The sequence below is a fragment of the Rhinoderma darwinii genome, chromosome 3 (assembly GCF_050947455.1).
Source record: "Rhinoderma darwinii isolate aRhiDar2 chromosome 3, aRhiDar2.hap1, whole genome shotgun sequence".
Lineage (NCBI taxonomy): Eukaryota > Metazoa > Chordata > Amphibia > Anura > Rhinodermatidae > Rhinoderma > Rhinoderma darwinii.
This window is the reverse complement of record NC_134689.1, coordinates 430446579-430473972: the sequence shown is the minus strand read 5'-3', so window position 1 is coordinate 430473972 and position 27394 is coordinate 430446579. Positions and strand designations below refer to the sequence as shown.

General features: G+C 47.8%; 1 protein-coding gene across 1 annotated transcript in view; it reads left to right on the top strand.

The window, feature by feature from the left end:
• The window catches only part of LOC142750784 (olfactory receptor 5P55-like), a 29659-nt gene extending 2715 nt beyond the window's left edge, over positions 1–26944 (top strand). Inside the window, exon 2 of the mRNA XM_075859761.1 lies at positions 26009–26944. Coding sequence (XP_075715876.1) covers positions 26009–26944 — 936 coding nt within the window. The remainder of the gene's footprint in view (positions 1–26008) is intronic.
• The last annotated feature ends 450 nt before the right edge of the window (positions 26945–27394 follow it).

Genomic DNA, 27394 nt, shown 5'->3' with positions numbered 1-27394 from the left:
TATATTTGCTTTTGCACAGTTTGACAATCTTCCTGTGACTGTAGAACAGATTTAGAGGGAGACGGAGAAGGACCTTATTCTTTCCCAGGTTTATTATACTGGTGGATGCAGTTTCAAGCCCAGGTCCCAGTAAGCTCCATTTTAGTACCGCAACATAGAGATTACATTGGACAGTGGTTGTATAATATGGGGCATCAGAGTCAGTCTTCCATCTAGTCTGAGAGTAATAAAATAGCTACATGTAAGCCACAGAGGCGTAGCTAGTTTCTCCTGTACCCCGGGCAAAGATTCAGTTTGGCGTACCGCCCCCAATCTCTTTCCCGGCATCACCTTCCTCCTCGTCATGTTTGCTCTCTCTATCAATCAATGAGGTGATTTGTTTTTTTTTCACTTTTTTTTATGTAACTCGAGCATAAAACCATTTGTACATTTTACATGCAATACAGTTATATAAGGGAGTTACCATAACAATATATTCAAAGAAAATGAATAAAGAGGTCAGTGCCGGACTAAAACAGATTGTATAACTGAGGCTACTGAGACTATATGGTGACATATTAAACACCCTCCTCTTGTATGTAGTATCACACCCCCTGTAGATATTGCCACACAGCCCCCCTGTAGATAGCGTTACACCCCCCCCCTCCCTGTAGATAGCGCTATTGAGGCTCCCTCTATGAGTGGAATCCCCAGCCGGAGCATTGCCGACATTCTAGCTGGGAATTCCTCTCCTGGAGGAGCCCCTGACGCCCCTGTCCATATACGAACGGGGACGTCAGGGGCCCCCTCTAAGAGCGGAATACCCGGCCAGAGTGTTGGCAAAGCTCCGGCTGGGGATTCCGGTCCAGGAGGACTAAATGGCAAAGCAGGGAGAATATAGTTTCCTGTCCTGCTCTACCATAATAATCAATTGTAGCTGCTTCCTGAGGACACGGATACAATTGAATATGGCAGTTGCCGGGACACATCCGGTACAGTAATTTGCCGGGACTGTCACTATAAATTCTGGACAGTACCAGCAATTTCACGACTGTTGGAAATTATGCCTGTGCCGGTGCCCCCCCCCCTTCCTACTCTACTCATTGTGCCTGGTGCACATGCTCTGCCTGCCAACGCCCTAGCTAGGCCCCTTGTAAGCCATATTGGAGTAGTAAAGATGAAGGCTCTAGATAGGGCTTTGTATAGTGTCCTTGACTCGACCAACAAATTGAGCAACTAGCTCAGCACTGTCTTGGGTTTCAGCAGGTACAAAGCATCAACTATAATGTGTACATTACCGCTCTGACAGCCTGCGTTAGCACAAAACCATCCAGTCTCCTCAGATAACAGTTAATCAGGACTCTACTATCCACGAGTAGGTGTCCACCTGCACAGGTGTTGATCTGTGTCTTTCTGCTAAGACATGTAACTGCATATGATCTCCACTCTCAAACAGATATATTAAGACTTTATGAGAAATCGGTTATATAGAGCAACGCTGTAGGATAGTTGTATCAATTTTCAAAAATTGTTATCAAACTCAAAAGGTTAAAATATAAAACAGGCATATATAAAAACAAGTAGCATGCGGCACGCCAGCCCGACTTAAGCCTCGTTCAGATAGCTGTGTTCAGTCTGTGTATAACAGCGTGGGGTGTGGACCCACTGGGCCGTTCCGCACAGCGGGATAGCAGTTGGCCAAACAGGTATAATGCAATGTCTATAGTTCTGAAAGGGTACCTGAGGCAATGTAGACAGTAGCGGTGGGTTCAGGCTAAGATGAGGATCCGACAGTAGACAAACACCTGGCGGGGTGTGACACAATAGATGCAGCGGCGAACGAAACATGACTCCAACTCTTGAAGGCACAGAAGCATGGTAGCATGGGATACAGACTACAGGCAGTAGGAACGGGAGACACTGGGAACTGGAAAACACTAGGAGACCATTTGCAAGGACAAACTTAAGGTAACTGTAACAACGGGGGTAGGGAAACGAACAAGCGAGCCCTAATCTACCCGCCAATCTGTCCCTGCCTACTTGCAACGACCCGCCCTAGGCGACGGGGTACAACTGGGCGGCGGTCCCTACGCTCAGTAAGTGCACGAGACAAACATACAAGGGAATACAAAGCAAAGGGAAAGGGGCAGTTGCCCACGGCAACACCGTGAGCAACCAGAGTGGTGAACGAGCCAAGTCAAACCAGGAGAGCACGAGGTACCAAACGCAGAGCAGGAGAGTAGTCAGTAAGCCAGGGTCAGTATGGAGCAGGATCAAATAGTAGGAGCTGTAGCTGGGCCAGGAAACCACACGGAAAGAATCACAAGCAAGGAGGAACAGGAAAGGCAGGTATAAATAGACAGAGAGCGGGAACTAGCTGAGTCTGGCCAGGCTGCGATAGGTTCTCCCACTCCTAAGCCTGCCAGCCTGAGTGGTGGAAGCTGGAGTCAGTCTCAGAGACATAGACTCAGGTGAAGACTGATTATCTATGGGCGTTAACCCCGAAGCTGTGCCTGGCAGATCCTTTACAGTAACACAACAATGCTCAGGCAATGATCAAGAGGGCAGAGCCCTTTTATAGTTCAGAGGCATTCTGAGCTAATTGCAGCTATTCTGCAAATGTGCGTGTACTGGCCCTTTAAGGTCATGCACGCGCGGGCGTGCGCACCCTGCGGGAGACAGTGTCCGGACCAGGAAGTGAGTGCCGGCGTCTCCAAGGATGGAGATTCCGCAGGGAACTCGCTCGTCCGTGGCCACGGCCGTCAGAGGGTAAGTCAGGATGACAGTCCGCGGCCATAGACGTTACAATATCCCCACTGTTACGCCCCCTCTTCTTGGGGCCAGAGCGGGAGAGAAACTTCTTCATGAGGGCAGGAGCATTGATGTTCTCCTCTGGCTCCCAAGACCTCTCCTCTGGGCCAAATCCCCTCCAATCCACCAACTAAAATGTTCTTCCTCCTATTCTCTTATTGTCTAAGATCTCCCTCACCTCGAATGTCCCTGACGGGCCGCTAGTAGCCATTGCGGTACTAGGCGTCTTGGAGTAGCGGTTCAGGACCACGGGCTTCAGCAGAGAGACGTGAAAGTGTAAAGGATCTGCCAGACACTCTCGATGCCCGTGGTTAATCAGTCTGCACCTGCTCCTAAGTCTGATAGAGTGACTCAATCTGCTACCACTCAGTCTGGTAGGTTCAGGAGTGGGAGAACCTATCACAGCCTGGCCAGACAGTTCTAGCTCCCGTCCTCGGTCTATTTATGCCTTCATTTCCTGCTTGTCTCTGCCTGTGATTCTTTCCTGTTTCCTGGCTCTGCTGCTCCTGCTATCATTATTGACCTTGCTTCATTTTGACCCTGGCTTTACTGACTACGCTCCTGCTCTGCGTTTGGTACCTCGTACACTTCTGGTTTGACTCGGCTCGTTCACTACTCCTGTTGCTCATGGTGTTGCCGTGGGCAACTGCCCCATTTCCCTTAGCTTCTGTGTACCCTTGTCTGTTTGTCTGTCGTGCACATATTGAGCGTAGGGACCGTCGCCCAGTTGTACGCCGTCGCCTCGGGCGGGCCGTGCAAGTAAGCAGGGACTGAGTGGCGGGTAGATTAGGGCTCACCTGTCTGTCTCCCTACCCCATCATTACATAATCACAGGCCCATATACCTTTTCTACCCTGGTCCCTGACACAACTATAGACCCCCTTGAGACCCTGGCTCAGCAAATGCAGGGCCTCTCCCTACAGGTCCAAGCCCTGGCTCAGAGGGGCAACCAGCGTGATGCTACCCTGGTAGTGCCACCCACCTCACCTCTTGAACCCCACCTCAAGTTGCCTGACCGGTTCTCAGGGGACCGGAAGACTTTTTTCTCCTTTCGGGAGAGTTGTATGCTCTATTTCCGTCTAAGGCCCCACTCCACAGGTTCTGAGAGCCAGCGAGTGGGTATAATTATGTCCCGGCTCCAGGACGGGCCCCAAGAATGGGCCTTCCCCTTGGCTCCTGACGCCCCTGAACTTTCCTCTGTTGATCTTTTTTTTTTTCTGCTCTCTGGCTCATTTATGACGAGACTGACAAGACTGCCTTTGCCAAGAGTCAGCTGGTGACCTTACGTCAGGGTAAGAGACCCGTTGAGGAGTACTGTTCTGAATTTAGGAAGTGGTGTGTAGCTTCTTGGTGGAATGACCCTGCCTTGAGGAGCCAGTTTAGATTGGGTCTGTCGAACGCCCAGAAAGACCTGCTAGTTAGCTATCCCTCTTCTGACTCCCTAAATCAGGTTATGGCTTTAGCGGTACGTCTTGACCGACGTGTCAGGGAACGACGACTTGAACGTTTTTGTGCTTTCTCCTCTGGCTCCCCCATAATGGCTCCCGAGGTTCCGTTGCTTCGTTCTTCCACGTAAAACTCGGATGAACCAATACAACTCGGGGCCTCCGTGTCTCCCCAACAACGTAGAGAGCTCCGCAGGAAGAATGGTCTCTGCTTCTACTGTGGGGATGAAAAGCATCAAGTGAAAAACTGTCCTAGGCGTAAGAATAAGCAGCCGGAAGAACTTCCGCGCCTAAGTGACCATCGGGGAGGTCACTTGGGCGCACAGTATTTCCCATAAATATGAGGGTAGGTCTGCCACCGGCAATGCCTTCGTGGATTCAGGGTCTTCTGTTAATATTTTGTCTGTGGAATTTGCTATGTCTCTAGCTATGCCTTTGTTTGATTTGCCTAAACCTGTCCCGGTAGTGGGTATCGACTCCACTCCACTTGCTAATGGTTATTTTACACAGCATACCCCTGTTTTTGAACTCCTTGTTGGCTCCATGCATTTGGAGCAGTGCTCTGTACTGGTGATGCAGGGATTATCATCCGATTTGGTTTTAGGCCTTGCCTGGTAGCAGATGCATAATCCCACATTTAACTGGAATACTGGGGATCTTACCAAATGGGGTAATGAATGCATGACGTCATGTTTTTCTGTTAATTTTATTTCTCTCCCTGAGGAGGTGAACACTCTACCTGAGTTTATTCAGGACTTCGCTGATGTTTTTTCTAAAAAGGCCTCCGAAGTGTTACCTCCTCATAGAGAATACGATTGTGCAATCGATTTAGTACCAGGAGCTAAGCTCCCTAAGGGTAGGATATTTAATCTCTCTTGTCCCGAACGTGAAGCCATGAGAGAGTATATCCTGGAATGCCAGGCCAAGGGTTACATTCGCCACTCTACTTCTCTGGTAGGTGCTGGCTTCTTCTTCGTAGGGAGGAAGGATGGTGGTCTTAGGCCGTGCATCGATTACCGAAACTTGAATAAGGTCACTGTAATGAACCAGTATCCCCTTCCTTTGATTCCTGATCTCTTCAATCAGGTTCTTGGGGCCCAATGGTTCTCTAAGTTTGATCTTCGGGGGGCTTATAACCTTATCCGCATCAGAGAGGGGGATGAGTGGAAGGCTGCGTTTAACACGCCCGAAGGTCATTTTAAATACCTCGTCATGCCCTTTGGGTTGTGTAATTCTCCCGCGGTCTTCCAGAATTTCATAAATTAGGTTTTAAGAGACTACCTGGTGGTATTTCTTGTAGTGTACCTTGATGACATACTTGTGTTTTCCAAGGACTGGTCCTCCCACATTGAGCATGTCGGGAAGGTGCTCCGGGCCCTTCGGGAAAACAAACTCTTTGCTAAAACCGAAAAATGTGTGTTTGCGGTGCAGGAGATACCATTTTTGGGTCAAATCCTCACTCCTCATGAATTCCGCATGGACCCTGCCAAGGTTCAGGCTGTGGCTGAATGGGTCCAACCTGCCTCCCTGAAGGCGTTACAGTGCTTCCTGGGGTTTGCTAATTATTACAGGAGATTTATTGCTAACTTCTCGGTCATCGCTAAGCCTCTTACGGATCTTACTCGCAAAGATGCTGATCTCCTCCACTGGCCTCCAGAGGCGGTCCAGGCTTTTGAGGTCCTTAATAAGTGCTTTATCTCGACCCCAGTGCTGATTCAGTCTAACCAAATGGAGCCATTCATCGTGGAGGTTGACGCCTCCGAGGTGGGAGTGGGTGCTGTCTTGTCCCCGGGTACCAGGTGCCTCACCCATCTCCATCCCTGTGCCTACTCCTCCAGGAAGTTCTCGCCCACTGAGACTAACTATGACATTGGCAACCGCGAACTCTTAGCCATTAAATGGGCATTTGAACAGTGGCGCCACTTCCTGGAGGGGGCTAGGCACCAGGTAACGGTCCTTACCGACCACAAGAATCTGGTCTTCCTAGAATCTGCCCAGAGTCTAAACCCAAGACAAGCTCGATGGGCGTTGTTTTTTACTAGAATCAACTTTTTGGTCACCTATAGGGCTGGGTCTAAAAATATTAAAGCTGATGCACTGTCGCGTAGCTTCATGGCCAGCCCTCCTTAAGAGGAAGATCCTTCTTTTGTTTTGCCCCAGGTATAATCATTTCCTCTTTTAATTCTGATTTAGTCTCCGAAATAGCGGCTGATCAAGGTTCAGCTCCCGGGAACCTTCCTGAGAACAAGCTGTTTGTTCCCCTGCAATTCCGGCTAAGTGTACTCAGGGAAAATCATGACTCTGCACTATCTGGCCATCCAGGCATCCTGGGTACCAAGCACCTCATTACCAGAAACTATTTGTGGCCTGGGTTGCCTAAAGACGTTAAGGCCTAGGTCGCCACTTGTGAAATTTGTGCTAGGTCCAAGACTCCCAGGTCCCGACCAGCGGGCTTACTATGTTCTTTGCCCATTCCCCAGAGACCTTGGACCCATATCTCCATGGATTTTATCACCGATCTGCCTCCATCTCAAGGCAAGTTGGTGGTGTGGGTTGTAGTAGACCGCTTCAGTAAGATGTGCCACTTTGTGCCCCTCAAGAAACTACCCAATGCCAAGACGTTAGCTACCTTGTTTGTCAAACAGATCCTGCGTCTCCATGGGGTTCCTGTCAGTATAATTTCTGACAGAGGGGTACAATTTGTTTCATTGTTTTGGAGAGCTTTCTGTAAAAAGTTGGAGATTGATCTGTCCTTCTCATCGGCCTTCCATCTTGAAACTAATGGCCAAACCGCGAGGACTAATCAGTCTCTAGAACAATATTTAAGGTGTTTTAAATCTGACTGTCAATATGATTGGGTCTCCTTCATTTCCCTCGCCGAATTTTCCCTTAATAACCGGGTCAGTAACTCGTCAGGGGTCTCCCCCTTTTTCTGTAATTTTGGGTTTAATCCACAGTTCTCCTCCGTTTCACCTGGTGGTTCCAACAATCCCGAGGTAGATGTCGTTCATCGGGAACTGTGCACAGTCTGGGCCCAGGTTCAGAAGAACCTAGAGGCGTCCCAGAGCATACAAAAGACTCAGGCAGATAGAAGACGTTCTGCTAACCCCTTGTTTGTGGTAGGGGATCTGGTGTTGCTGTCTTCAAAAAATGTGCGCCTTAAAGTCCCGTCCAAAATATTTGCTCCCCGTTATATAGGGCCGTACAAGGTCATTGAGGTCCTTAACCCTGTCTCCTTCCGACTGGAATTACCCCCGTCTTTTCGAATACACGACGTGTTTCATGCCTCCCTCCTGAAACGCGGCTCCCCGTCCTTGGCTACCTCGAGGAAACCTCCGGTACCTCTTCTCACCCCTGAAGGGGTAGAATTCAAGGTGGCCAAGATTGTGGACAGCAGGATGGTCCAAGGCTCCCTCCAGTACCTGGTCCATTGGAGAGGATACGGGCCTGAGGAGAGGACTTGGGTACCCGCCCGGGATGTTCACGCTGGGGTATTGCTCCGGAGGTTCCATCTTCGGTTCCCAAATAAGCCAGGTCCACCTAGAAAGGGTCCAGTGGCCCCTCATAAAAGGGGGGTACTGTAAAGGATCTGCCAGACACAGCTTCTGTGTCGATGCCCGTGGTTAATCAGTCTGCACCTGCTCCTAAGTCTGATAGAGTGAATCGATCTGCTACCACTCAGGTTGGTAGGCTCAGGAGTGTGTGAACCTATCACAGCCTGGCCAGACGGTTCTAGCTCCCGCCCTCGGTCTATTTATACCTTCATTTCCTGCTTGTCTCTGCCTTTGATTCTTTCCTGTTTCCTGGCTCTGCTGCTCCTGCTATTATTATTGACCTTGCTTCATTTTGACCCTGACTTTACTGACTACGCTCCTGCTCTGCGTTTGGTACCTCGTACACTCCTGGTTTGACTCGGCTCATTCACTACTCTTGTTGCTCACGGTCTTGCCGTGGGCAACTGCCCCATTTCCCTTAGCTCCTGTGTACCCTTGTCTGTTTGTCTGTCGTGCACATATTGAGCGTAGGGACCGGCGTTGTACGCCGTCGCCTCGGACGGGCCGTGCAAGTAGGCAGGGAATGAGTGGCGGGTAGATTAGGGCTCACCTGTCTGTCTCCCTACCCCATCATTACAGAAAGGAGTTTGGGATCTTGAGGGTGGGAGGCAGCCGAAGCTTGTAAGAGACAGGATTTATCTGCTGCAGAATCTCGAAGGCTCCGAGGAACCTGGGAGAAAACTTGCAAGATGGCACCCTCAGCCATATATTCTTTGAAGACAGCCAGACTTTAGTGCCTGGAAGAAACTAGGGAGGCTCTCGTCTTCTTGTATCTGCCTTTATCTTCATGCAATCGACCGCCAGCAGAATAGAAGATCGGGTCTGCTGCCATATCTGTAGAACATCCCTAAAAGTTTAATCAGCTGCAGGCACCTGGGACATAGTAGAGACAGGAAGAGGCATACGAGAATGTTGGCCATAGGCAATGAAGAATGGGCTGGAGGCGGTGGACTCACTAGTATAGTTGTTGTAGGAGAACTCAGCCAAAGGAAGCAGCTGCACCCAGTCATCATGCTGGAGATAAAGTGCAGCAGATAGTTCTCCATAATCTGATTAACCCTTTCGACTTGACCATTTGAACTGGGGATGGTAGGCAGAGAAAAAGTCCAACTTCACACCGAGGAGACCGTAGAGGGCTCTCTAGAACTTTGAGGTGAACTGAACCCCTCGTTTCGAGACAATATGCAGAGGCAAGTCGTGCAGACGGAAGATGTGTTGGGTGAAGAGGCCGGCCAGTCGGGAAGCAGAAGGCAGACCAGTCAGCGAAACAAAATGAGCCATTTTTGAGAATCGATCCACCAGCACCCAGACCGTATTGCATTCAGCAGAGAGAGGCATGTCTGTGACAAAGTCCATAGCAATATGTCGCCAGGAGGCATCGGGCACAGGCAGTGGCTGGAGCAGACCAGCTCGTTTGGAGTGGGCAAATTTATTTGCTGCGCACACCATGCAGGAGGAGACAAAATCCATGACGTCTTTGGGCAGCGTGGGCCACCAGAACTTTTGGGCAATTAGGTCTCGGGTCTATGGGAAACCGCGTGACCTGCCAGCTTGGAACTGTGTCCACAGCGAAGGATTCTTCCTCTATCTGCCAGACGCACAAAGGTCCTCCCCGGGGGAATGTCTCTAACTTGCAGAGGGTTGACAGAGATGATGCAGGAAGGGTCAATGATATTCTGTGGGGACTCCACAGTGTCTTCTGTTTTGAACGACCTAGACAAGGCATCGGCCCTCACATTCTTGTCGGCAGGGCAGTAGTGGAGCTCAAACTGGAACCAAGTGAAGAACAGCTACCACCTGGCCTGAGGAGGGTACAGTAGTTTGGCTGTCTGGAGATAGGTGAGGTTCTTCTGGTCCATTAAGACCAGGATTGGATGAGCTGCACCCTCTAATAGGTGTCTCCACTCCTGCAGACCCAGCTTGATGGCCAGTAACTCCCGATCCCCAATCGAGTAGTTGCGCTCTGCGGGAGAAAAAAAGCTTAGAGTAGTAGCCACATACTACTGTCTTGCCTTTTGAGCCTCTCTGGAACAGAAGTGTGCCAGCACCAACAGAGGAGGCGTCCACCTCCAACGAAAACTGTAGGGACACATCAGGATGATGAAGGATTGAGGCTGACATGAAGGCCTTCTTTAAGCTCTTCAATGCGGCCACTGTTTCTGGAGTCCACACCTTAGCGTTCATTACCTTTTTGGTGAGGGTAGAGATGGGAGATGTCAGTGAGGAGAAGTTGTGGATGAACAGCCGGTAGAAGTTGGCAAATCACAGGAAGCGCTGCATGGCCCTTAAGCCTTGAGGGCGTGGCCATTCCAAGAAGCCTTTACCTTTTCAGGATCCATTTTGAGGCCCTGATCAGAGATGATGTAGTCCAGGAAGGATAGAGACTTTCTCTCAAACACGCACTTCTCCAGCTTGGCATATAGGTGATTCTCCCTTAATGGAAGCAAAACTTGGCGGACATGTCTCTGATGAGTCGCTGGATCTGGGGAAAAAATCAAAATGTCATCGAGATACACCAGAACACAGACATAGAGGAGATCACGTAAGATGGCATTGACGAACTCTTGAAAGACTGCGGGGGCGTTACACATGCCGAAGGTCATAACTAGGTGTTCATAGTGCCCATCTCGTGTATTAAATGCTGTCTTCCATTTGTCACCCTGACTAATCCGGATTAGATTGTAGGCCCCCGCAGGTCTAGTTTTGAAAAAAAAATTGATCCCCGTATGCGATCATACAGTTCAGAGACTAAAGGCAATGGGTATCTGTTCTTTACCATGATCTGGTTGAGACCCCGGTAGTCAATGCAGGGTCGGAGGGATCCGTCTTTTTTTTTACAAAGAAAAACCCGGCGCCGGCCAGGGATGAGGATTTGCGTATGAAGCCCCACTCTAAATTCTTCTTAATATAGGCAGACATCGACTGGGTCTCAGGTAAGGAGAGAGGGTAAACTCTACCGTGAGGAGGAGACAAATTAGGGAACAAGTCAATAGGACAATCATACGCTCGGTGTGGCGGCAATGTCTCTGCCTCCTTCTTGTTGAAGACATCCGAGAACTGAGAGTAGCAAGAGGGCAACCCTGCCAATGACTGATGCGGAGGAGGCGGAAGCAGATGGATATGCTCCAGACAGGGGTTGAGGCACTTGGGGCTCCACTGGAGAACCTCTCCGTAGTTCCAATCCTGGACTGTGGCCTGTAGACGGAGCTAAGGAAAACCCAGCAGCACGGGGTTGACGGCCTTGTGTAGGACAAAAAAGGAGATGAGCTCAGAATGAAGGGATCCCACTTGAAGCCTCAGCGGTTTGGTCACAGACAATATTGGGTCGGGCAGCGGCAGTCCATCTACTGAGGCAACAATCAACGGCTTCTCCAGAAGGGTAGTGGACACAGACGCACGACATTGCCAGCGAGGCCACAATATAAACAAAATCCAGAAGTGCGCCTGCGCTGTTTCTCCTGGACAGATAGTCTAAGCTGATCTAATTGCATTGGAACCTCGGGTGGAGCAACAGATGAGGACAAGAGGGGTTGCTGGTAGTTGGGAGCCAACCTATGAAGCCTTCTCTCTCGACGAACCTCTTGGGATCTTTCTCTGAGCCTCATGTCAACCCGGGTAGCAAGTAAAATTAGGTCGTCCAAGGTATGTGGTAGATCACGAGCAGCCAGTTTGTCCTTGATCTCGGATGACAGACCATGCCAGAAGGAAGCTACTAACGCCACGTTGTTCCAGGACAGCTCTCCTGCCAGGGTCCGGGGCTGGATGGTGTACTCGCCCACAGAGGTGTCCTCTGGTGAATGTTCAGCAGACAGGGAGCTGCCGACGAAACTCGTCCAGGCTCCTCGAACACAGTGCAGAATAACCGCTTGAAGCCCTGGAAGTCTCAGGTCTCGAGTCCCTGTCGTTCCCAGATTGGGTTTGCCCACGACAGGGCTTTGCCGGCAAGCAAAAAAACAATGAAGGTGATCCTTGCGCCATCCGAGGGAAACACTCTGGCGTGCAGGGTGAAGTGGATATGACACTGGTTGAGAAATCCCTTGCACGCGCTTGCGTCTCCGTAAAAACGATGCGGTCATAGCAGAAAGAACTGAGGATCAGAACTGGTGCTGACAGGAGTTGTAGCGGGAGGGTCAGTCGGAGAAGCAGGAACAGGAGCAGAGGAGGAAGTAGCTAGCGTCCCTAGCTGTAGTGCCATGAAATTTACTGCCACAAGGAGTTGAACCTGTTGTGTTCGCTGGTCCTACAGGTCCGCTTGCATGACTTGAGAAGGTGACAGGCCCTTGAATTGACCAGCGGGTCCATGGCCTAAGTGTACTGTCACAGCGTCGAGAGCAGACCAACTGGGCCGTACTGCGTAGCGGGATAGCAGCTGGCAAAACAGGTATAATGCAATGTCTATAGTTCTGAAATGGTACCTGAGGCAATGTAGACAGTAGCGATGGTTTCAGGCTGAGATCAGGCTCCGACAGTATACAGACACCCGGCGGGGTGCGACACAATAGATGCAGCGGAGGGGAAAACAACACAACTCCAAGTCTTGAAGGCACAGAGGCGCGGTAGCGCGGGATACAGTGTACAGGCAGCAGGAACGAGAAACACTGGGAACTGGAAAACACTAGGAGACCATTTGCAAGGACAAACTTAAGGTAACACAACAACGCTCAGGCAATGATCGAGAGGGCAGAGCCCTTTTTAGGCTGGGTTCACACAGAGTTTTTTGCCGGGCGGAAAATCTGCCTCAAAATTCCGTTTGGAAGTTTGAGGCAGATTTTCCTCTGCCTGCATGCCGATTTTCGCTTTCTCTGCCTCCCATTGATGTCAATGGGAGGTCAGAGGCGTAAGCGCGAAGATAAGGCATGTCCCTTCTTTCTCCCGCGAGCCGGTTTTACCGCTCGCTGGAGAAAACCACCTCTGCCTCCCATTAAAATCAATGGCAGGCATTTTCAGCCGTTTTTTGTCTAGTTTTGCGGATCGGATTCCGCGCCAAAAAACTCATAAAAAAACTCTGTGTGAACTCACGCATGTAGTTCAGAGGCATTCTGGGCTAATTACAGCTATTCTGCAAATGTGCGCGTACTGGCCCTTTAAGGCCGTGCACGCGCGGGCGCGCGCACCCTGCGGGATACAGTATCCAGACCAGGCAGTGAGTGCCGGCATCTTCCAGGAGGGAGATGCCGCCAGGAACTCGCTCGTCCATGTCCGCGGCCGTCAGTGGGTAAGTCAGGACGACGGTCTGCGGCCATAGACGTTACACTGTGATTTACGGATTGTGTGTCGGCCGTATTTCCCGGACCGACCACAGTTCAGGTAGCCGGGCTCTTAGCATCTTCTAAGCCTGGCACCTGCTCTATCTACTAAACTGGCGTTATAGTTTGGGTTTTGTAGCATTGGAGAAGGATTTCTTCTTGAACGTGGAAGAATTTGTCTTCCCTTTGTTCTAATAATACTGTTTTCCTGAAGATCTAAACCCTCTGTTAAATCTAGAAGAGCTTCTTTTTCTGGTGCAAAAGGAACAAAATCTAGCTCTTGAGGTAGATGGAAAAGTGTGGCCTTTGTCCTCATTAATGCTCTCAAGGGTCTGGCTTAGATGTCTGCCAAATAACTTCTCTGATTCCAACGGGAGCATACGAAAATATTTTTTTAAAGTGGCGTCCCCAGACCAGGGCTTTAGCCAGATGGCCCAACAGACACAGTTAGAAACAGCAAGATTCCTAGAAGGCAACTTCTAGAGGGAAATTACATAAGTATCCAGCAACACTTTTCATGGAAGGCAACATTTGAAAAAGATCTTCTCTAGGGGTTCTTCCTTCAATTTCTCAGGTAATTTGACTAAGCCAGATTCTGAGTGTGATGTCTACAGGCACCAAAGCTATAGAAGTCTTACAGAAAGCTGCAGAGGTAGAATAAAAGCGTTTCAGAGTGGTATCGGCCTTGCAGTCCATCGGGGTCCCTTAAGAGAGATGAGTTGACTGATGGAAAGACAAACTTCCTGGACTGCCAAATCAACTCTTGGGGGACACTCCCAAATTTCACTCTCTTTGGGATCAATCTTGCAGATGGCTCTAAATTGACTCCCCAAGTCCACTCGTTTCTCTGGGGCTTTTTATTTTTTCTCTAAATCTTTCAGGACAGAATGCCCCGGAAAACCATTGGTCTTCTTTTTAGGAAATAGAAGAGATTATTTTTACTCTCTGGTGGATACCGGTCTTCTGGAATCTCCATGATGTCTTTCACTGATTGAATGAGTTTGGAGACTTGTTCTCATATACTTCAATTTCTTTTTCATAGAAGGAGTCATGGGGATCTGACATGACTTGGACCACAGAATTTGAACAATCATTCTCAATGCGGCATACTGGCTCTTTACGGAGTACACAACCTACAGAGTGCGGGGTACAATTAGCACAACACATGATGATAGAAAAATACAAATTTTATTAGAAATAACAACAATAAAAGATGACTCATGCAAAGCATGAATAAAACGTCTGCCAATGCAGAGAACATATGCAAGCAATTAAGCAAGAAAAGGGCATGAACAGTGTAATAATATACGCATGAAGTGTCAGTCTATCCAAAAGACCATGTAAGACCCCAGTGAAATAAAGCACTCTATAAAAGTACAAGTGTAATGCTCAAGTGGCAATGAAATACAATCCTTAATGCCTAGAAAGGCCTAAACAGAGCTGCACACTGAGGATAGAAAAGAACATACCCTCTGCAGATAGAGAACGTCAGACCCGACGCACGTTTCGGCGGAATGCCTTCGTCCAGGGGTGGGGGGCTTCCTGAATGTACCAATAGGTTTTTGTTGGCTCTTTACGAAGTGCAGTTTTAACATCCCAAGAGGTCTCAATCTTTTGGACTTTGAACCAGGCAAAATAATTCTTTCACTTGCAGAGAAATGTCAGGTTCTTGGGGAGAACAGTTTATGCAAATATTAGATGTGCCATTATCAGAGAGGCTGGTTGTAGACAGCACAAATTCAGTGTCTTGATTTCTTTCTTTCTTTCCCCCCGAACCTTACAGGCATAGACATCTGGAAAGAAATGTAAAATTAGAAAAAAATTCCAGATGCAGACAAATAATACAAGCACTTGCTCGCTACCAAGCAGCCACTACGTAAGGCATAAGCAAATATGAGACAAGTACTTGCTGGAAAGAGAAATACAAAAAATAACCACTAAAGGAAGTGAACGTTTCACAAACTGAGAAGCAGGGAGCTCAGCAGAACAACCAGTGCTGGCCACTAGAGGGAGCACAACATGATCACAACTTGATAGCATGCAGGAGGGAGAGCCCATACCTTAGAGAAGTGGAGCGCTCGGCTGTTTCCGTCTTTCCCATAGACTTTAAGTGGAGCAACAGCGCACATGCGCAACCGACGCTCCATTTAAAATCCTCCTCGCTGCAATCGACTACGCAATTGCCTCCAGCAAAACGACGGGTCCGGTACACAACAGAGACAAATGGAAACCATGTGCAACGAATCCGTCACCATTGAAATAAATGGTGATGGAAACGGAAACCTCTGTTTTCAATTTGTGTCAGTTTGTGTCTGTTCATGGTCCCGTTCTGACAGAAAGCTCAAATGGAACGTCAGAACGGGACCCCAACACAGATGTGAACAAAGCCTAACTTGGTGGTCATGGTTTATTTGTGTGTTTATTTCAAAGCCCAACTAGTGGGAGATTTGGGATCTTTAAGGGATTATTACTTGGATGCTGCATATTAAGTGGGTACTATATGGGGGCTTTACCTGGAAATATTATCTTGGTACTATATGGCAGTATAGGGGTATTATGTGGAGTGAAAGCACTAGAAAGAATGCCCAGAAATGTCAGGTGGTGGCCCTACTTTGCTCGTTGACCAGAGCCCTACTTTCTGTAAAACCAACCCTGGAACTCGAGCGGTTCATGATGGCTAGACAGTAACCTTACCCTGCTGCCATTGATGGCTCTTAACTAGGGAGTAACCGGAGAACCCCCTGCCTGTATTCTGTTGAAGGAGGGCGAAGTGACAGGGCTGAGTAAACTCATGGCAGAGGCAGCGTGGCTCACAAGGAGAAATACCTCAAAAATAGTTATCTGCCAGAGTTCGTCACCAGGCGTAAGCTCATCACCTCCTGAATCCCCTCAAGATGTAACTTCTCCTGCCGAGCCGAGGGACTGTGGGAAATGTAATCTAATCTCTAGACCACTGGCCTCTCCCTCCATCAAGCGGCCTGCTAATGGGAGGACTGCCAGCCGATGCAGCTGCTGAATCATGTTCCTCTATTAGGCAAAGCTGGGTGGTGGGTTGGCCGCGTCCAAGATGCTGGGTGCCATGGGGGCACCAAGAAGCCACTGGCCAGGGTATTTGGAAATGGGTCTAGGGCAGTGAACTGAATCTTTTGCTTTCGGGTGATGAAAAGTCTAGCTAAGCCTTGTTAATAAACAGTTATTTGGTACTTCTGAGGCAGTGTGATAGTGCGAACAGGGAAAATGTGACTTAGGTATTTGGGGTGTATCTGCCTATCCTACATATGTTGTGTAGATTGCACGATCAACACCTAGAATGTGGAACATAGGACAGGAAACCCCACCTGTCTTACCTATTTTGGTCATCCTCACTAGAGATGAGCGAACTTATGAAAAGTTTGGTTCGGCAGGTTCGCCGAATTTCATGAAAAAGTTCGATTCGGACCGAACTAGTTCTGACCGAACCTGTAATACAAGAAAGCCCCTAAAAATCGTGTATAACACTGTTTAAAAGCCCTAGAAGCCCTGTATAACACTCTTAGGTCACCCATGAGTGTATCCAAGTACTTTTGAGCTGTCTTTAAGGCAAAGTTAGTGTCAAAGCTATGCCAACATGTATGGCTATAGGAAAACAGATGGGACACGGTGATAACTAACAGAAACCACTGCACTTGTGCATGTTGTATGCTTAATGCATTGTTAAAAAAGGTACAAAAATTAACCATTTTAGGCGGCTGATGCCTGCCAGGGTTCATACATATAAGGTGGTAAAAGAAGAAACAATGGCTTTTGACAAGCCCTCAAAAAATGTACCCTTTATGGTGGCAGATGCCTGCCGGGGTTCTTCCATACATGGATGTAAAAGCAACAAGCAATGGCTTTTCACAAGCCCTCCAAAAATGTACCCTTTTTATTGGCAGATGCCTGCCGGGGTTCATCCATACATGGATGTAAAAGCAACAAGCAATGGCTTTTCACAAGCCCTCCAAAAATGTACCCTTTTTATTGGCAGATGCCTGCCGGGGTTCTTCCATACATGGATGTAATGTAAAAGCAACAAGCAATGGCTTTTGACAAGCCCTCAAAAAATGTACCCTTTTTTTTGGCAGATGCCTGCCTGGGTTCTTCCATACATGGATGTAATGTAAAAGCAACAAGCAATGGCTTTTGACAAGCCCTCAAAAAATGTACCCTTTTTTTTGGCAGATGCCTGCCTGGGTTCTTCCATACATGGATGTAATGTAAAAGCAACAAGCAATGACTTTTGACAAGCCCTCAAAAAATGTACCCTTTTTTTTGGCAGATGCCTGCCTGGGTTCTTCCATACATGGATGTAATGTAAAAGCAACAAGCAATGGCTTTTGACAAGCCCTCAAAAAATGTACCCTTTTTTTTGGCAGATGCCTGCCGGGGGTTCTTCCATACATGGATGTAATGTAAAAGCAACAAGCAATGGCTTTTGACAAGCCTTCCAAAAATTGACCCTTTTTATTGGCAGATGCCTGCCGGGGTTCTTCCATACATGGATGTAAAAGCAACAAGCAATGGGTTTTGACAAGCCCTCCAAAAATTGACCCTTTTTATTGGCAGATGCCTGCCGGGGTTCTTCCATACATGGATGTAAAAGCAACAAGCAATGGCTTTTCACAAGCCCTCCAAAAATTTACCCTTTTTATTGGCAGATGCCTGCCGGGGGTTCTTCCATACATGGATGTAATGTAAAAGCAACAAGCAATGGCTTTTGACAAGCCTTCCAAAAATTGACCCTTTTTATTGGCAGATGCCTGCCGGGGTTCATCCATACATGGATGTAAAAGCAACAAGCAATGGGTTTTGACAAGCCCTCCAAAAATTGACCCTTTTTATTGGCAGATGCCTGCCGGGGTTCTTCCATACATGGATGTAAAAGCAACAAGCAATGGCTTTTCACAAGCCCTCCAAAAATTTACCCTTTTTATTGGCAGATGCCTGCCGGGGTTCTTCCATACATGGATGTAAAAGCAACAAGCAATGGCTTTTGACAAGCCCTCAAAAAATGTACCCTTTTTATTGGCAGATGCCTGCCGGGGTTCATCCAAACATGGATGTAAAAGCAACAAGCAATGGCTTTTGACAAGCCCTCCAAAAATGTACCCTTTTTATTGGCAGATGCCTGCCGGGGTTCTTCCATACATGGATGTTAAAAGCAACAAGCAATGGCTTTTCACAAGCCCTCCAAAAAATTTACCCTTTTTATTGGCAGATGCCTGCCGGGGTTCTTCCATACATGGATGTAAAAGCAACAAGCAATCGCTTTTGACAAGCCCTTCAAAAAATTTACCCTTTTTATTGGCAGATGCCTGCCGGGGTTCTTCCATACATGGATGTAAAAGCAACAAGCAATGGCTTTTGACAAGCCCTCCAAAAATTGACCCTTTTTATTGGCAGATGCCTGCCGGGGTTCATCCATACATGGATGTAAAAGCAACAAGCAATGGCTTTTGACAAGCCCTTCAAAAAATTTACCCTTTTTATTGGCAAGGATGGTAGTAGTAGTAGTAGCACATTAAAAGACACTGGACAGTCACAGGACAAAGCCCTGTGGTGGGGAAAGCCTCAGGCCTGATTGTAGTAGACGGGCGGCAGTGGAGGTGTATTGGTGGTAGTAGAGGTAGCCAACACAGACAGCAAGGGTGGTGGTAGTAGTAGTAGCAGCACATTAAAAAAAGAGACTTTACGACAGTCACAGGACAAAGCCCTGTGGTGGGGCAGGCCTCAGGCCTGCTTGTAGTAGACGGCAGTGGAGGTGTATTGGTGGTAGTAGAGGTAGCCAACAGACAGCAAGGGTGGTAGTAGTAGTAGCAGCACATTAAAAAAAGAGACTGGACAACAGTCACAGGACAAAGCCCTGTGGTGGGGCAGGCCTGCTTGTTGCAGACGGCACTGAGGGTGGATTGGTGGTAGAAGTAGTAGCAGCACCAACAGCGGCACATTAAAAAAAAGAGTGGACAGGACAGAATCCAGTAGTAGCAGGCGGCAGTAGCAGGCGGCAGCGGCAGCAGCAGCAGCAATGTCAGATCTAATCAGTGGCATCAGGCACAGGGGTTTTAAAATCCTCACCGATCCACGCTTGATTCATTTTCAGAAACGTGAGATTTTCCAAGCTGTTGGCGGACAATCTTGTTCGCTTAGGGGTGACGAATCCCCCTGCCGCGCTGAATACCCTCTCTGACGCTACACTGGAGGGTGGACAAGACAGTACACCCATGGAAAACTGGGCCAGTTCTTGCCAATGATCCAATCTGCTGACCCAGAAGTCCATGGGGTCTGGGATCAGCATTTCTGACGGAGAAAGGGCACAGTCCAGGTACGAGTGAACCTGGTTGTTTAGGTGCTGCACCTGGTGATGGTGAACATCCCTTTGTTGACTACGATGTGTGTCAGGTCGGGGTATTGGATGTAAAAATGTTGTCATCATATTTTCCAAACTGAATTGGCTGCTGCTGCCGCCTATTGCAGAGGTAGCTCTGCCAGAGGCGGTGGAACGATGAGACAGTGGGGAGCGCAGAGTGGCCCCCCGGTCAGACATGCTTGCAGCAGGTGTTTGCCGTTTGAAAGCCGTGACAAGCTGGCTGCATAGCTTCTCTCGATAATAAGCCAATTTTGCCTCCCTCTCGGAAGGTGCAAAAAACTCCCCCATTCTGGCTTTATACCGAGGGTCTAAAAGTGTGGCTATCCAGTACTCATCTCTTTGCTTCATGCTAACAATACGACAGTCAGCGCGCAAGTAACGAAGCATACAGCTCGCCATCCTGGCCAGCGTTTCAGAGGGCCCGGTTGTTTCCATCTCCGCCCCATACTGCCATGGTTGTCCATTATCAAGGTCGTCGTCAGACTCGTCATCACCACCATCACTGTCATGTTGTGCCTCGTCCCCTATCCCTTCCTGTGATTCCATCTCCAAACCCAGCTACTCTTCAGGTCCTGTTTCCTCATCCTCATCCTCCTCCTCCTCCTCAATATCCATAGCCAGATGTGATACTTCCTCCATCCTTTGCTGAATCATCGCTGTGAGCGTTTGCTCCATAATGAATATCAGCGGCATAACATCGTTCATTCCGCTATCGTCATGGCTCACAAATCGTGTGGCCTCTTCAAAGGGCCTCAAAACGCGACATGCGTCTCTAACCAGCTGCCAGTGCCTGAGCTCGAAATTACACTGGCTCCAAACGCTGCCCGTCTGCTGCATCAGGAAATCATTCACGGCTTTCCGCTGTCCGTACAGACGGTCCAACATGTTCCAGCGTGTTGGAACGTCGCAAATCAGGCTGTGTTCTGGGAGATTGTTTTGATGCTGCAAGTCCAGGAGGGCGTGCTTAAATGCATACGAACGTCTAAAGCGAACGCAAACCCTCCTGGACATGGCCAGCACACCCTTCAAACCAACATATGACTTTAAGAAGCGTGTTATGACCAGATTGATCACATGTGCCATGCAAGGAGCGTGTGTCAGGTGACCTAGACGCAGTGCAGCCACAACGTTCTTGCCGTTATTAGAGACAACATTGCCCAGTGTGAGTTTCAGAGGAGACAGCCAGCGTGCGATTTCCTCCTTGATGCACAGCAGCAGCTCCTGCCCTGTGTGGCTTTTCTCGCCCAGGCTCAGCAGGTGTAAGACAGCGTTGTGGCGCTTCACCTTGCACCTATGAAAATAGGAGGGAGGAGGAGTGGAAGATACGCTGTGTCCTGTCGGGGACGGGAAGACCTCCAAGGAGGAAGGCAAGGAGGAGGAGTAGGAGGAGGAGGATGGTAGGCGCCTGGCGTCCGGAGTTGAACCAGAAAGATACAAGCGTGGAGGTGGTAATGCCTGGCATTGCTGCGGTGGTGCATCAGACTGCAACATATTGACCCAGTGGGCCGTGAAAGACATGTACTGTCCCTGCCCATAGTTGCTGCTCCACGTGTCGACGGTGGCATGTACCCTGCTGCACACGGATAATTGCAAGGACTGGCACACCTTTTCCTCCACATGCTTGTGCAAGGCAGGGACAGCTGTTTTGGAGAAGTAATGTCGGCTAGGTATTCGCCACCTAGGCTGAGCGCACGCCATTAATTGCTTGAAGCCGGCGGAGTCGACCAGGTGGTACGGCAGCGACTGCACCTCCAAAAACTTAGCCAGGTGTGAATTAAGCCGCACGACAAGTGGATGACTGGGTATATATTGTTGCTTATTGGACAACGATTCTGTAATGGATAACTGACGGGACATAGGAGGAGCACTAGATGACAGTGATGATGATGATGACAACGACATGGTGGATAAGGCCTGGCTACTACTTCGATGACAGGGACCCGGAGCAGCAGCAGCAGCGGCAGAGGGCTCTTCATTAGATGTACATGATGATGGTGGGGCATGTCGATTGTCCCACATGGCCTTGTGATGCCGCTCCATGTGTTTACGTAGAACGGTAGTTACTACATTGCTGCCCTGCCCACGCCTTACTTTCTGCTTGCAGATACGGCACTGTGCCATGTTTTCGTCCTCCGGGACGGTACAGAAAAATTGCCACACGGCAGAGTACCGTAAAGAGGTAGTACCACGTCGTCCACCACCACCACCCGAGTTTGCCCCTTGTCTGGCAGGCTTTTTTCTGGAGCCTACACCAGCATCAGTGTTGCCGTCACCGGCTCCTGAGCTGACCCTACCGCTGCAACGTTTTGCAGATTGACTTCTGCCCCTACCTCGGCTTGGCTGTTTATCACGGACAGTGCCGCCACTACTACCCTCCTCCTCTGACGCCGTCATCACCAAGTCACCTGGTTCCCACGTCCTGTCTAAAACAACATCATCATCCTAGCCTTCCTCATCATCCCCGCCACTTCTGTCACTGTGTTGTGAATGTGATGTGACATCATGGCGGGCTCCATGCCCCCCCTCATTACTGCGTCTGCCACCACGGCTACCACCACCAATACCCCCACTACCGCAGCTTAGCGTCTCCGACACCGCTTCCACCTCCACCACCGCCGCAACACACTCCGTTGGCTGACTTGCGGAAAACAAATCATCATCATCACTATGTTGTTCAGTACCTTCCTTCGCACCCGAGGAGATGTCTCTTAGGACTCTCAGGAAAGATGGCTTCCCGCTAGGAAGGGGGAGCGAAGACATAGATGATGGAATGGAAACACTAGAAATACCTATATTACTACTGTCACTGTGCCAAGGAACTGTAGAGGATCTGGAATCCAACGAAACCTGGCTTGAAGCCAGATCGTCAGAGTCTTCCTGCTGAGATGACCGCAAGCCAGCCAACCAGTCCACAATGGCCGTATTGTCTGAAGTAACCCGCCCACCGGAGGAGATGGACAAGTCTGGCTTGCTGATACTGCTTCTACTACCAGCAGTCACATGGCTGCTGCTACTAGTGGAACTGGGCACATGTCTTGTGCCACAAATGCTGGTACTGGGTCTGGCACCAACAGATCCAACATTTGGACTGGAAGAGGAGACGGCATGGGTGTTTTTTCCTCTACCCCGTCCTTTCACAACCTTTTTTTTACCAGACATTTCACTGCTAGAGTGCAGCAAGTTGAATCAAAACCTAGGGGATGAGCCCCTTCTAAAAGCGTATTCACACACTGACACTCGCTTGGCAAATGGCAATGAATGAGAATTTCTATCAGACACGCTGCAGTGCACTCAGGGAATGCTGGGCCTTGTAGTACTACGTCTACTACAAAGGCTGCCTGTATTGCAAGTTGGATTGTTATTTGTTTGTTATGTTAACGGCCGGGGATGAGTCGGTTCTAAAAGCGTATTCACACACTGACACTAGCTTGGCAAATGGCAATGAATGAGAATTTCTATCAGCCACTGTGCACTGACTCAGGGAATGCTGGGCGTTGTAGTACTACAAAGCCTGCCTGTATTGCAAGTTGTATGCAACGGGGATGAGCCCCTTATAAAAGCGTATTCACACACTGGCTGAGTAGTGAGTAGTGGATGAGCCCCTTCGATTGCTGGATTCCTGGCTTTTAGATTCCTAAAGCTTTCCCTTACTGCACAGAGATGCTATTCCTACAGCTCCTGTCTGTAAAATGGCTGCTGAGCTCCGTGCATAGACTTTTATTGCAGGCTTGAACCCGCCCCTATGCTGCCTCCCGATTGGCTGGGAGAGCCGTTTGCAAGGCATTATGGGGTAGCCTGATGTCAGGTGATCTTGTGAAATCCTCCATTTTAGATCTAACATGTGGCAGGCGCCAAAATGTAGCCGGGTTCGGTCAAAACGGGTTCGGCCGAACTCGGTGAAGTTCGGATTCGCTGCGAACCGAACTTTTCCGGAAGTTCGGACCGAAACCGGGTTCGGTTGTCCCGGTTCGCTCATCTCTAATCCTCACTTGAGCAGCCTTGGCCAATGTACCAACATTTAATGGGCAGAAGTTCTGACTCACTGATTAGGTTGACTAGTTACAGGCTAGGCTGTAGCTCAATCATATCAGGTGCCTGCTGCACGTCGGACCAACATAGATCCATTACAGTAAAGCATTCTGCAATTTGGACAATCGTACCTGTGGAAGAGTCTCTTGACAATAAGCAGATCACAATGTGTCCGCCTGCTGGAGCCCCCAGCTATCAGTAAGTGTTCATATTCCCTGCAGCGCCACCACAGGGGAAATTAAGCATTACACAATATCTACCTAACAAATGGACTGTCTGTGTAATTCAGGATGGGAAAGGACAGTACAGGATAGGCAGGACGTTGAGGGAGAGTTATCACTGAATTTACGCTAGTTTTCTGATGTCAATACCTTGAAAAATATGATTTATGGGCTGAACGCCAGATTTATGAAACGGATTCAACAATTTTTCAGACAAGTTTTACAAGATAACAACAGTGGTTTTTATTTTGAAAAACTATCATTTTTAGCAAGTTATGAGCAATTTTAGATTTATGCTAATTAGCTTCTTAATGACCAACTGGTTGTGTTTTTACTTTTTACCAACTGGGCATTGTACAAAGGAGTGTATGACGCTGACCAATCAGTAACCAATCAGCGTCATGCACTTCTCACTGTTCCAGCATCTTTTTGCTTGCGATAGAAATGTTTGCGCCTCTATATGGGACATTGATGAAATTCAGGGTAACCAGGTGGGTTAATTGACAAAATAGTCATTTTTCCATCATCCTTTATGTTGTCATTTTGTCTGTAACTCAACCCATGGTTTTGCTCCGATCACGGACCCCTAACCTATGGAAACGCGTTGCTGTGTGAAACTGTACATCTGTCTAGCACTGAGCGGGTCTATGTGACATGGTGGCTTCCGATATGTTGATGCCATGCTGGTGTCTCTTCCCGTATATTCCGCACTGTTATTCTTCATGTTCTATGATCAGATAACAGGTTAATTCTTGTTTTCGTGCTTCTTGATAAATAGCTCTATGGGATCCTTTAGAAGTCCCTACAGAATTTTTTCTGTAAACCTGTAGTGTTTATAAAGACAGAACCAGCTCCTTTCTTATTATTTATAGGAAACAAAAGAGTTTACAATCATGTTGCTGCTCTAGCACTTCTTTTGGGAGATTTTTTTGAAGATTTTTTTAAGCTGCAATAATGCAGGTACTTTAAATATTTTTTGGATTAATACTATACACCGTTCAGCCATAATTTTAAAACCACCTTCCTAATATTGTTCAGTTCCACCTCATGCCATTAAAACAGCTCTGACCCATTGAGACATGGATTCCTCAAGATCTCTGACGATGTCCTGTGGTATTTTGCACCCAGACGTTACGAGGTTCGGCCTCCATGGATCAGATTTGTTCTTTCCAGCACATCCCACAGATGCTCGATCTAATTGAGATCTGGCTAATTTAGAGGCCAATTCATCACCTTGAACTTTTTGTAATGTTCATCAGATCAATCATGAACAATGTTTTCAGTGTGTAGGGTGGTAGGGGGGTGCATTATCCTGCTGAAAGAGGGCAATGCCATTAGGCAATAATGCTGCCAGGATGGGGGGTACTTGTCTGCAGCAATGTTTAGGTCGGTGGTACGTGTCACATCAACATCAATGTCAGGAGCCAAGGTTTCCCAGCAGAACATTGTCCAGAATATCACACTGCCTCTACTGGCTTGTCTTCTTCCCATAATGCATTTGGTGCCATGTGCCCCCCAGGTAAGTCACGCACTGGCCGTCCACATGATGTAAAAGAAAACGTGATTCAGCAAAACAGGTTACCTTCCATTACTCCATGCTCCAGTTTAGACCAAAACAGCTAACCTTCGCTGCCCCGCGCATTAATATACTTTGGGTGCCCATGACCCTGTCACCAACTTACCGGTTGTCCTTCGTTGGACCACTTTTGGCAGGTACTAACCACTGCATTCCCGGGAACACATCACAAAACCTGACGTTTTAGAGATGTCCATCCTCAGTTATCTAGCCTTAACTATTTAGCCCTTGTCAACCTCGCTCAGATCCATATACTTGCCCATTATTCCTGCATCCAACAAATCAATGTCAGGAACCGGCGAGATTATTCACTTCACCTAACAGAGGTTTCATGGCTGAACGGTGTATATGAACAATGAAACAGTTCTGGGCACCCAAGTTGTAATAAATGTTTTTTACATATGTGAATAGGATTTGTCACTGAGGGTGAGACATTAATCAGATATTAGAACATTTATTAGATACTCTAAGAACAAATTCACACAAATCGGATACCTAAAGGGCCCATCAGAAGTCAAAGAAACAGCGAAACTGTCATAATTTTGATGGCTCCATTAATAACAAAAGCCAAGACACCAATGTGAACAGAGCCAATACAGAAGATAATTGTAAACAGAAGTAAAGGACAAAAATATCAGGCACAGGTAGATACAGCCTAAATAATAGCTAAGCCAAGTAGCCTCCTTTGTATGGTTTTATTGGAATATTCAATAAGTACATTTTGCAAATACATTAACACGTATACGTTTTTCTCCCCTATAGACCATACATTTACAGAATGAAACACTGTCCCCGGAATTTTTTCTTCTTGGATTGCAGGATCTCAGTTATTTTAGGTTGCCCATATTTATTTATTTTCTTGGGATTTTTGGGATGACTTTGGCCAGTAACTGTGTGATTATCACATTGGTATCGACCAATCAACAACTTCATTCTCCAATGTACTTCTTCCTTGGTCACCTCGCTGCCACAGATATCCTGGTCACCATATGCATAGCTCCTTACATGTTGCACGTGGTGTTGAAGGAAGGAGCGGCCATTTCTTTAGGTCCTTGCATCGTTCAGCTCTTCTTCTTTTGTGTTTCGGAGACTGTCGAGTGCTTTATTCTCATGGTCATGTCCTACGATCGGTACTTGGCCATTTGTGATCCTCTACGTTACAATTCCATTATGAGTGCTAAGCTTCAGTATCATCTCATGTTTTGGTCTTGGTTTGCCGGTACTATGACTTCAATAAGTTTGGCTGCACAAATATCTGTTCTGCAGTACTGCGGCTCCAATGTCATTGACCACTTTTTCTGTGATACAGTTGCTCTCCTGGAATTATCTTGTTCGAGCACTTACATAGTAAAAGTGGAAGATTTGATTATTGCTATAACTGTTACCCTATTTCCATTTATTTTTATATGTCTAACATACCTCTGTATATTTTTCACCGTCTTCAAGAGACAGACCCACACTGGGAGGCAAAAAGCCTTCTCCACCTGCACATCACACCTTCTTGTTGTCTCTATATTCTATGGCTCATTGCTTTCTGTTTATGGAGCACCATCAGGTGGTTACTCAGCCACCCTCAATAAGGGTCTTTCTTTGCTTTACACCTTCTTTACTCCATTATTTAACCCTATAATATACAGCTTAAGAAGTGAGGAGATCAGGTCAGCATTGAGAAAACAGATCAACAGATTTCAAAACTAAATGTGAAAATGTGATGCCTATGAAGGTTTCCATTCATCCAGGGCAGGGTATATATAGTCAGACTCCATTTGACTTTTCTACAAATCCTGAATTTACCTCTTGGACATTAAAGCCTACAGAATACCTCCTATATAAGTCATTATTTACTTTTTGGCTCACACTCACCACTCAGATACAAGTTAAACCAACAAGCTGAGAGTAAAGTCGGCCATACACTAGAGATGTTGGATAACGGAAAAGACTGATTTAGACCAATTTCTGTCGGCTGTCTGTAAATTTTTGTGCCATGAATTAGCGTGTAATCTGTGGAGAACTTGATCTGCTGTGATTTTTGGTGGTTGACAGATCTGCATCCAAACCCAGACCAGGTCACACATTAAGCCAGCGGTCAATCTCTAGTTTGTTGTTTTAACTTATGAAGTTGTAATCTAAAACTTCAACCTTCAGAGA